The sequence below is a fragment of the Epinephelus fuscoguttatus genome, linkage group LG2 (genome assembly GCF_011397635.1).
Source record: "Epinephelus fuscoguttatus linkage group LG2, E.fuscoguttatus.final_Chr_v1".
In the NCBI taxonomy this organism is placed as follows: domain Eukaryota; kingdom Metazoa; phylum Chordata; class Actinopteri; order Perciformes; family Serranidae; genus Epinephelus; species Epinephelus fuscoguttatus.
In genome coordinates this window covers 33,909,732-33,921,989 of record NC_064753.1, presented here as the reverse complement: position 1 = coordinate 33,921,989, position 12,258 = coordinate 33,909,732, and the positions used below count along the sequence as shown (strand labels likewise).

The 12,258-nt window shown below is 42.1% G+C and overlaps 1 protein-coding gene and 1 long non-coding RNA gene across 2 annotated transcripts in view; one reads left to right on the top strand and one right to left on the bottom strand.

The window, feature by feature from the left end:
• The window catches only part of LOC125880645 (uncharacterized), a 113,843-nt gene that overhangs the window by 98,956 nt on the left and 2,629 nt on the right, over nt 1-12,258 (top strand). The gene's annotated exons all lie outside the window — the stretch shown is intronic.
• On the bottom strand, nt 9,637-11,701 carry pou4f1 (POU class 4 homeobox 1). Its single transcript, XM_049563290.1, has 2 exons — nt 11,369-11,701; nt 9,637-10,963 (listed from the first exon to the last, which is right to left on the bottom strand). The coding sequence occupies exons 1-2, from the start codon at nt 11,489-11,491 to the stop codon at nt 9,977-9,979; spliced, it is 1,110 nt and encodes a 369-aa protein (XP_049419247.1). The 5' UTR covers nt 11,492-11,701; the 3' UTR covers nt 9,637-9,976.

Below are 12,258 nucleotides of genomic sequence, written 5' to 3'. Positions count from 1 at the left end.
ACATTTGAAGGGGTCATCCTCGCCTCTGGGACTCTGGGACCATTGCCAACTTGATGTTTCATAGACCAAACAACTAGCTGATAAAGCGAGAAAATAATTAGCAGACTAGGCTAATCAATAATTAAAACAGTCATTAGATTTGCATTGAGGTTATGTAAGGTAACTGCTTGAGTTTAGGTTTGCAGGGGGAGGGTTTCTGGCACAACTTCAGCTACCTGTATGTGTAGAATTTGGGGGGACACAGAGGAGACATCCCTCTCAGTATTTAGAACATATGCATATCCTTCAATAAAAACACACAAGTAGCAAATTTGACCAAATTAAAGACACTTACACTATAAATTGATGCGGAGACGGCATAAATTGGTGCATAAATTTCACCAGAATGAAGGAAACTAAGTGTTTGATGCTCAGACTTTTCTGGCAAACTCCCTGTTTCATGTGGACCTGCATTTGCATAGCACCTTTCCAGTCTTCTTACCACTCAAAGCGCTTTTACACTATATGTCACATTCACCCATTCACACATATTCACCCACCAAGGCTACTATACAAGGTGCCACCTGCTACTCGGTAACCATTCACACTTACTCACACACTAATGGAACAGCCATTGGAAGCAAGTTGTGGTTCAGTGTCTTGCCCAAGGATACTTCGGCATGCGGACTGGAGGAGCCAGGGACTGAGCCACCAATCTCTCGATCAGTGGACGACCTGCTCTACCTCTGAGCGACAGACGCCCCAAATATATGTGTCTTCCTGAATACTGAAATGAATCCTGCGCCACTGCATCTACTTTCAAGATGCATGGAGAAAGGAAAGAGGTGTTAAGAGGCTGAAACTCCTGCAATAACTGTAGCATGTAGAACAACTTTATATTGGTTTGTGGCCTTCGTCAGGGTCTGATCGGACCCTGACGAAGGCCACAAGTTGAAACGAGTTGGTCTTAAAAAAGTGGTTCTACATACTAGACGTGTTGCTGGAGTTTTGATGTCTCCTGAAGAGTTTGAATCGGGAAAGGAATGAAGGTCAGGGTTTACGTTTCATTAGGGTTAAGGGTTTATGTTTTATCATAAAAGGTAGCATTGCTTTATGAAATCTGAGCATAACTTAAATTCTTGATTTATGAAAATCATAGCTTGGTTTGGGCTTGCATATATTCAGTGTTCAATTTGCAGTATCAGCTAAGGTTTTATGGGATCATGATGATTTGCACATTAAGTTGCAAAGTTTATGTGCAGCTGTGTGTGTGTGTGTGTGTGGGTCTGTGTGTTCAAAAACAGGAAGGAGGAAGAAAATTATGATTTTTTTCTGTCTCATGGGAGCAAAAAAATCAAATTGCCATCAATCGTCCAATTAGACTTCTGTTGTCTCGCTGAATGAGCCGTGGGACTTTGACGTCTGGACGTTGCAAATTGGAGTCTGCATCGTAAGAGGGAGGAAAAAGATGAGAGACTGAGTCAAGACTCTCTGGAAAATGACAAATACATATAGTACTACTGCTATATTTGCATTGTCACTGACATTCAAGGAGATAACTATTCAGCCAATAAGGTGTGTGTGTGTGTTTGTGTGTGCAGGACTGCATCAACATTTGTTCCCCCTGCATGCTTCTCAGCCCGAGTTCAGCAAATGAGTTGAACCAACCTTCCTGGGCACTCTTTCCTCTCCACTCCAACAGCTCATGAAATATTTAACGTGCCTCACAGTAACCTCTCTCTCTCTTTCTCTCCCTCTTTCTCTCTCTATCGAACACGAACACACACACACACACACACACACACACACATCAACACACACAGTTTTCCTTCTGCCAATATTTCTTTCTTTCTGATGACCACGGGACGGAAATGTCCGCTTAAGCCCTGCTAGATTTTTAGAGTGCAAGTGATATCCCTCCACCCCCTCACCACACACACACACACACACACACACACACACACACACACACACTTGGTGGACTTCCGCTCCACGCCTCTCTATCATTTCTTGGATGATTTCAGTCCCATTTCATTGTATTCAGGCTGGGTGTGTACAGAGGTAGCTGGATACAAATTTGACACCCGGCCGATCGGCAGCTGCCGGCTGTTTAATCAACAGTGATGAATATTTGATGGCGTGGCGGCGGGCAAACGGTGGCCGACACTCTCCTCATTATCGAAGTCCATGTGTACAGAGGAAGATATTCAATATCTGCCGATGGGGAACTGGCCTCTCTCAGTCACATGAAATGCCCCCACAGTTCCTCCACGGAAAACTAGATGTTATGTATGTGGTGCTGGAGAAAGTTTCATTTATTGAGAGGAGGTGGGAACAAATAATTTACTTCTATAAAATAACAGAATATAGGCCAAGTGTAATTTACAAGAAGTAGAGTAAACGTTTAACATAAAAAATGTTAAATAAAGTTATCAATTTTTGATCAATGGCAGAATTTATTGACATTTTCTAACACTAAAATGCTTCATCTTGTTTTTAAAGTGTGATATCTTTGGACATGAATCCTGTCTACAAGTGTAAAAAAGTTAAGTTAACCCCATCCTAAAAGTAAAGTACTTTAACACTTTGCAGCTCTATCACTCTGCAGCACTAATTGTGTGCTAATCAAAGTGAATCTAGACTTTGAAGAATGCCATTCTCTCTGTAGAATAACTAAAAAAAAAATCGCCTTTCCATACAAAGACTTCATTTTCAAACGACCATCCTCAGAGTAAAACTAAAAGGCCTGCACCAGGAGGAGTGTACAGTGAGGGAGAATGATGTTCAGCACCAAGGTCAGCGACATGGAAACAAAGTCCAGTCCTAAAGCCTGAAAAAGAGAATACTCTGCTGTAATTTTTTTTTCTTTCAAAATGGTTTGGAAAAATTAAATATTCCCCCATATCCTGAAGCATTAGATCAGGGGTGTCAAACATACGGCCCAGGGGCCACAACCAGCCCACCAGAGGGTCCAATCCGGCCCTCTAGATGATTTGCACACCTAATATTGATACACATGTGAAGGCTGAGAGGTTTAAACAGTAAGCAGATACAGCAGTACTTTCTATGGTCATGTTTAAACATATTGAACATTGTGCAAAATATTGTCAACCAGCTTCGGTACAAAAGAATCTGTATCAGACTTCTGTCTTTAAACAATAAGTGTGGATCCCTGCTGCTGAGACTCTGACAAAACCTGCTTCTTAACTTGCTTTTTACTTCAGTGGGAAATTATTACAAAAAAGTCACATGTAGCATGTCTTACTGACTGAAAGTGGAAGACACACTGTTGAATTTGCACATATTTCTTTTTTCTTTTTTGTTTGGTAAATGGATGAATGTTTTCAGAATGAAAGAAGAATTTAAAGGGGCTGATATTTACAGGTTATTATGCAGGGGTTTTACTGGTTTTACTGTTTGAGATCAAATTGCTGCATGTGGCCCCTGAACTAGAATGAGTTAGACACCCCTGCACTGGATGAACTTCCTGTTCTCCATATAAAAGGAGTCAAATTCAGCCTGCCATCGCCAACTGAGGTTTGCTTAGTCTAAGAATATTATTGTAAATTTGTGCTATCAAATGCACATAATGACAGCTAAGAAAGCACATCACCTCCTGTCACATTGGAGCATGAAAAAAAGAACAATATGTTTCTGCTTTATCAAGGAAACAGCTGTGGGAATATGCCAAGTCTTATTTGAATGCCTAGGATTTGTAAGTTTTATAAAAGTAGCCTACTATAATAATGAAAAAAAGATTGTTACTCTCATACACCAAGTAACAGTTGCAAAATATTATATTTTTCTATATCACATTGACGATCGTTGATGGGCAGAAAAGGTTGACCCCGAACTTGCTTGAATTTACGCCTGGCATCTCCTTATATGGTGTTGTCTTGCCTTTTGTTTCCGGTCGCGTGCCCCCCCTCCCTCCCTCTCCGTACACCTCGCGCCTTCTGTCTGCAGCACGTGTGGGTAATGACGACAGGGAAATGGGTTCAATACAAGGGTTCAAAGAGCACTTCGCCCCGGGGATATGACGGCTCTTAAGAGGCAGGACTCAGGATATAAATGACATTTAGGTAGTAAGGCAGATTTTGCATGAAGTGACATTTAGGTGGCGATACGTATTTTTTTTTTTTTTTTTTTGAATGAGGTGAAACACCCCGCGAAGAACGAGTGCAGACACTGACAAGTGTTTTGATGTTTTAGTGCGGCACTTTGTCAGGATGGATGTCAAACGCTCGGGCCATGCAATGAGGGGGTTAAAACACAGTCTGCTTTGTTTGAAGGATTTCTGTCCATAGTTTCCACACCAGCTGCAAGGACTGGTTAAGATTACATTAAGTAACCTGCTTGTACTGCAAAGTGCAAATGCAGATGTTGCAAATTACGCACAAACAGCTGCCAATCACAGACACGTGCAGGTCATTTCACTCAGATGTTCTCAGTGGTTGAAGCTGCACTTCACTGGTTACATTCACCACAGCAGTGAAAAGTGCTGCTTGTAGCTGTGGCTGGCACATGGGTGGCGACTGATGATCTACAAAGATCAGCTTCAGTGAGTAAGAGTAAGTGTTTAAGTCATGCATGATGATCAAAATACAGCTGCAGAGTAGCAGTGTGATGGCTTTCAGATGTGTGTTCTCACAGTGACTCTCTGGGAAACATGGAGCAGTAAAGCCTGTGAATAACATTATGAAATTCGATGCTATGTTTCTGGATTGCATACAAAAGAAGTTCAATAGACGCTGCAACAGATGGTGAACTTGGATGGTTGAAGTAGTGTGAATGAGGGTTTTGATTTCACAACTGTAAGTGGCACACTGCTTGATAGACTGTGCAGGGCTGGACTGTTGTAATGAAAGTACCAAACAATGTCAATTTGGCTTTCTGCACACTTCAGCTGCTCAACTAATTTGGATGATATTGTACTCTAATTAAAGCTGCTATCATAGGCTATCTCTTTTGATTTGTTTGCAAAGTTAAAGTATGTGGTACTGTCCAAGCTGCTTGGAGACTGCAACATCCTCTATCCAAGTGTGATGTCTCTTGGTGGTGGGTATGAGCTTAGTTTGTTTTAATGATCTTAATTTTAAAACTACAACCACAGGATTCAAGAGAATGCAAAAAATCCAAATATTTTTTGGATACCTGACAAGTTTCATCCTCCATTTCTCCTCTAGACTACATCAAACTTTTTTGGTGTCTTCCAGCTCTGGCTTTTTGTTAACAAATGCTAAAATAAGAAGATGTGTGCTGGCAGACTTTGATCTGTTTGTTGTGTGTGCGCTCCATACAAATATGAATCTAAATTGTGCTTTTTGGGTATATGCAGGCGACCTGCATATCCGGCGAAGCACACATACCCATTTTTTATCTGTCAGTAGCTACATGACAAGAGGTCAGCCCCTCAAGATCAAATATTTTTCTTACTAAATGACGGATTTATTAGACAAATAAGTTGTTCGTCTGACTCTGAACCCTCTGTGATTGAAATATACCCCTGTGTCAACAGCATCGCCTCTCAAACCGGGTCCCGGGCGATGGAGGGCTGCCACAGCGGATTACTGAGCAAATATAAGTGGGAAATGAGTGCAGATCTGGGGGATCTACCCATCCACATCCCCCGGTTTGACATTTCCGTCCAAAGGCCAACCTTTCCTGCGCATTGTTAGATCAACGGAGCCCCTCGATGGGAGCTGCTGTTTTCTTTTTTTGTTTTAAGATATCGCAGAAGTAGAAACAATGTCAAAAAACAAGGACAACGCGCTATGTGTGCGCTCTCCATTTCTTTCTCTTTTTTTGTCTTAGCTTGTAGTGTTGTAATTATAATGATCTAATCCATCTTAGCCAGGGCGCCTAACAGCTGCGATTAGGGGTAGGCCCACTCCCTTCCGCTCAGAGCTATAGTAAAAAGTCGTGCGCTCGTAAATCTAAGCGCCCTGCGTAACCATGGCGCGTGGTGAAATCATTATTTGGCGACGTGGTGTCAGAGACTCTCTCATCTCGTCTGTCAGGAATCCAATTTCCTTTTATTTACATCCACGGTATGGATTAATTACTCCCCCGACTAGTAGCCTGAAGGAATTAAGTTATGAGATCCTTTGGTAGGCTCCATGATTAATCCATCGCGGCCTATGCAAAGAGAGGAAGGAGAGGAGGTGATTAATGCGGACGGGACGGGACCGCAAACATTGTTACATAATAGTCATAATACTAATGATAATAATAATAATAATAATAATAATAAGTCACATTAAATCTAATTGTTAGAGCAAATGTGTTGTGTTTTAATGTGCGCAATTTGGACTTTAAGGTCCTTTTCATTGCCACAAGGCTCAGATGTGGCCGCCAACGCATCATGGGATAGGACAAGAGCAGCCAGGGAGGGTGTGAGGTGTGATTGGGGGGTCACGTAAACGATCCAGACATGAATATAGTGGGAAGGCCCTTTACAGGCCCAGGCAATAACGATACCTGCGATCAGGCGTCGCTGCTGCGGCCCCTACTATTGATAGAGCTTTAAGGGTTATGATATCGGTGAAGTTCCTGATGAAATACCCCCCCTGATTAATAGAGGACTCTGTCGTAACGGGCTGACATATGGTAGGCGAGGCAGCTGGGGACGGTACCTCAAGCATCCCCTACGGCCATTAACATATTAGAGGCTATTGTGCAGGCAGACAGTCCGACTTCATCCAGAGCCCTTGTGCAGAGAGACAGCACCCCAGAGCTGTTTGATATAGGCTTTCAATAATGCATTACTCCTCAATCCGCCAACGGAGCTGTTCGTGGTGCTGAAATTATTGCCATGTGGCGCGTGTGGTGGAGATGCTGGTGCAGCGCGTGGAGTGTGTTCAGCGCCAGCGGTGTTGTGTTGCTCTCGGTGGGTTGTGTTAGATGGGGAAACTTTGAACTCGTATGATAAAATAATAGATATCAAGGCTGCACACACATGCACATACAGGAGGAATAAACGCTCACGGATGCAGCCTGAACTGTGTGAATTCGTCCAAAAAGTCCGAAATTATTCAGATTTTTATTATGAATAAATAAAAAAAAACATGCGATTACACCTCATAGAAGTTTATCTCTAAAAATATTTTCTCTAGATCTGTTTGTGCTCCGATTAAAAAAAAAAAGAAAGAAATGAGGAAAATATTCAGGGTTTTCAAATTAGTCGTTTCTTTGGAGCTAAAGTAAAAAAATACTCTCCTTCTAATAATCTCTACATTACAATTATTAACATTTATTTCCGCCATACTTTAAAGAAATAAAATCAAAATCATTCAAGTTGTAACATCTGGAAGTGCTGCAATGACCTACAACTTAACATGAAAAAAATAGATATTTTTGACAAATTCTATCCTCATATAAATCTATGCTAAACACTGATTATTAACAAATAAATCAGACTCAAAATATTTTACTCACGTTAAGGACTCGCTCACTCTTCTGTCCATGTAGCCAAAAGCTAGAGAAAAGCAATAAGGAGCAGCTTTCTCTGCTGTTAAACAGCGGCTTCCTTCACCCGCCTGCCTCCCCTCAAAGCCCCGATAGCTGTCTGAAAATATTGCATTTTATATCAGCAAGTCGCGATTAATATTGCATTATCTGCATTTAAAAATTCTCCTTTTATTTATTTATTTTCTTTTATAAATGCAGCGGACAGAGAAGCCCACCACCAAAGGAACAAATATATGGAGGGGATAGAAATATTTTAGAGGAAGGTGGAGGTCAGACAGTGGTTATTTTAGATAAATAAATCTACTTTTCTATTTTTTTTTCCTGTTATTTCCTCTCTCTCTCTCTCTCTTACTCTATGTTTCTCTCTGGTGTCAAGTGGAGCCGCTTTAATGCTGCTGCTGTTGAGTTATTCTGACTGTGCTGTGAAACTTCATTAAATCTTGATTGTCAGGCCTGTTTCAACACAGCAAACAGGCGGTAACTTTACTTTAGTTAGGAATTCCAGACATACAAATCAATGTTTCATTCAACAGCCCATTCTGCTGTAATTAAGCCCATTAGAGGGGCAAGCATACAAATAGATGGGCAAGTAAAAGAAAAACACACCAGGCAACAAACCTATTTAAATCACTGGTTAGAATTATTATTAATTAATTTCGGTTGTGTCATTTTAAAAATGTATTAGCTATAAATTTGCTCAAATAGTTTAAGTGAAAGTATATTTTTTCGTAATATTATTATAGGGTTTGCATTATTGTTGTTTTTGTTTTTGTTGTTAATATTAATACTGTTTACATGTCCACATTTATTTTTAATTTGGCACAATATTAAAGGTCAAAGAACAAGAGGAAAAAAATCAATTTCACTTTTAAATTGTGACAGTGAGCTGCAGTATTTTGATCTGACAAGCATTATTTTATTTTACTTTATTTTATTTAAATTAGTCAAATTAACTCAGACATAAATTGGACAAATTTTGAAGGCACCCAAGAATTATTTCGATTAATAAACGCTTTATCTCCATGGAAAAAAATGCATAAAAAAAAAAAAAAAAAGTTAAAATTATGTCATTTAAAATCCTAACAAAACTGCCATTTAAAATTAAATAACGTCTTAATTTCTATAGAGCTGTGGCCACAATAATATGTTTAAAAATTCCACCAATATTAACATCAAAACCGTAATGACTGTGTTCAGTGTTCAGGCCCAATCACAACCAGAAAAGCATCGTTTTCTTTCTTCAATTTATTAGAAGATTGCTGGAACACACCTCCCTGTTGAATTTGGCTTACAGGATGAATAGTACCAATGAAAGTAAGAGGACAACAGAGGAGAGTGGAGAAGTTGTGAGAGAGGAGGAGGAGGAGGAGGAAGAGGAGGAGGAGGGAAGGAGACAGTGGGGACATTTTTTCCATGATGCACATGTCGCCGCAGTTTTTGTAAACATACCTGTGCACAAAAGTAAAATATTACTTACACAACGTTTTCCGTAACAATTAACACGACAAACAACGTGGTGATCTTAATGTGAAAACAGGCATTTAACAGTGACTTACACCATCCACAAAATAAGGTCTAGCAGTAGACAGCTCTACTGTACGCAGTGATTTCTTTTTCCAATGCATAGAGTGTTTGCACTGCAAACTGAAACACAGGAAAGGAAAAAACTTGTATTTTTTATTTATTTTTTTTGTTCTCATGGTGATCTCTCCTGGATGAAGCAGACAAGGCTTTTCGTGCTCTCTGGATCTGTTTTGCAAACTTCTCCTTGTGATGCCAAATGGTGTCGATAGACCCTATAATTTATGTCCAAAAAGACAGGAGGCTCACCTCTGGTAAGTGACAAAGTGATGTCTGTATATACAAAACCATTTCGACATAACCGATCTATAAACCTAAAGGGTCTTTTGTGCAAATTCAAAATAAATATATCTCTAGATGTGACAGCCTATAGAGGCTAAATTACTGCCCGTGAATTAGGATTTCATGCAGGCCTAAACATTTTTTTTCTTCCGTTAGCCATAAAAGTTTGCAACTAAATTTGAGTTTATAGCAGCCTCCAAATAAGAAGAAATGAACACATGAATAAATGAACAGATTCATGAATTATTCTATACCAACAACGACAAAAAATCAAACCAAAAACACAGTTCAACAATCAATGAGGTAATTCGTAAATGGCTATACTTCAAATAATAGGCCTATTAGGAGAAAATAACTCGCTATAGTATCAAGCAAATTACCTCTTTCCACATGTTTTAAAAGGCAATGTCGACGTCGCTAAACTTTTTCCCTCGTAACAACTGAGCGAAATTTGTGTAATCTGTTATTTGCATACTTCACATTCACCGATAACGTGAAAATAAACAAGATATATGAAGCCTCATAAAATGGGTATCTAAAGCCCATTGCGCACCAACGTGTAAAATCGCTGGAGACAAAAGACTGAAAATGGTGTCTTAGTGTCCCTTGGTCCCCAAATTCAGTCACACAACTTTTTTGTTGTTGTTTCTCTTTTCTTTGCCCATCAGTGAGCAGCGGAAAATTTCAACCTCTTCTGCTTCTGTCTTTGGTTACAAAACCACACTCGCACCACATTTTTTTTCAGGTCCAACTTTTCAGCTATAGCTGCTATTTTCTCGGACGACGGTCGAGGCTGTACGGCGAAGTACGCCTCCAAAGACCTCTTTTCTGGGGCCGCTATCGAGGTCCTCTTGCGTTTCTTTTCCCCTCCGTTGAAAATGTCAGGTTTGCTCATTTTCTCCCTCTGGGCCCCCTCGGCCTCCTCCAGCCAGGCCTGGAGGATAGGTTTGAGCGCAATCATGTTGTTGTGGGAGAGAGTTAACGACTCGAATCGACAAATTGTACTTTGGCTCAGTGATCCCACGCCGGGGATTTTGAGATTAGCCAGAGCGCCGCCCACGTCCGCCTGGGTCACCCCCAGCTTGATCCTCCGCTGCTTGAAGCGCTCCGCGAAAGCCTCCAGCTCCCTTGGGTCCGTGTCCGAGTCATTGATGGAGGGGAGTCCGGTGTTAGTGAGTCCTGGGCCGCCTTGACCCCCTCCGTGGTGGCCCGGTAAGAGCCCGTGGTGGGTGAGAGGCGAGTTCATGCTCATAGCCTGGTGGGAGAGGTGACTCAAGCCGTGCATGTGAGAGTGCGGATGGGTAGAGGAGGTGGAGATGAGCCCTCCGCCGCCGCCTCCGCCGCCTCCGCCACCTCCACCGCCGGACCCGTCGTGCGCACTGGACATCAAGGCGAGGGACGGCGAGGTGATGTGGTCCATGATTTCTTGGGGCTCCAGGTTCTGGTGGTGGTGGTGGTGATGGTGATGATGGTGGTGGGCCAGTGGAACGGTGGATGTCGACGAGCATGGCACCGTGCTCATCGTGTGGTAGGTGGCGTCGGGCTTGAACGGGTGCGTCTTGCCCTGGGACACGGCGATATCCACGGCCGCCAAAGCCTCAGCCCGGGCCAGCAGGGTCTCATCCAGGCTCGCAAATATGTTACTCTGTAGCTGCAAGGGCGGAAATTAAAAAGGGGAGAGGAGGGGAGAATGATGGGGTGCGGAATGGGCAAGAAAAGGGGAAAAGACACGGAGAAAAAAGGAAAACGTAAAACATAAATAAATGTATCTGTCAGTCGGGACTTTTGGCGACACATAACACAGCCGGAGTATTCCTTCAGAAGCAAGTCATAAAAATTAATACAAAAACAGTAAAGCCGGGCTTTGCGTGAGCATGCTTTCAAAAAGAAGACTCCGAGTGATTGCCGAGGAATACATGAAAAAAACATTAAGTGCGCGTCTTGGCTGAATGTGCCTTGGAGCACCCCTTGTTATTACGCACAGACAGCGTTCAGCGCTACATGCAGCCTAGGCACGAAAAAAGGACAAAGTCGAAGTTTTTGGGGTGTAATTTACCTGTGGAGTTTGTAGACAGGCTCTCCTTATAGCTTCCGAGCTGGAATGCAAAGTGGTGTACTTGTGCTCGGGTAAAGAGGGATGCATGGCGAAGTGCGGCTGTTTGCTGTTCATGGACATCATCTTGGCGAGCTTCTCCAATTAAAGTGCACGGGAAGAAAGGGGGGAAAAACTGCTACAAGAGCAGGAAAATAGTCATAGATACACAGTGATCCTTTGCCTATCCAGTAATGATGCAGTGTAGTTCGCTGTGTAGTGCGCCGAGTGCAGCCTTGAGCCCGGAGATCACAGAGATGCCTGCAGTCTCTCAGACGCACTTATCTGTCTACTGTTTCCCACTGCTGGGGATGAGAGAGGCTCTTACACCTGAGCGCCTCAGATCTCGTCAAGCCCGTGCTCGGCTGCTCTCGCGAGACATAAACTGCCAGAACAGTGAACAGGCTGACAGATAAAAACTGCTCACAGGGCAAGCTGTAACATCTGGAGACTAGACGCCTGCGTTTTTAAGGGCTCGCTCCACTCCATCCAGCCGCCGAACTGCGCAGGTCGCAGTGCCTTTAGGTCTTATTCTGTACTTGGAGGCCGTAAACCATTGACTTAACGCTGTTTATTTTAGCAGTCATACACTTTAGACTGGTCTTTATCCATGTGATTCCAGGAAGTTGTTTTAATCTGGAATTGTAGTTGAGGAAGAACCAAAAATATGATTGAGTTCAATGCCAAAATTAACAGTCTACAAGACAGTGATATAAAACATAACATCTACATTTAATTTTATTCAATGCCAAATATTTAAATGTGTAGGTTACACTGTTTTCTGTCCCCTCTGTCTCTCATCTTAACCCTTTGGAAGTAATGAGACCACCGTCTTATCATTAAAGCCCATCATC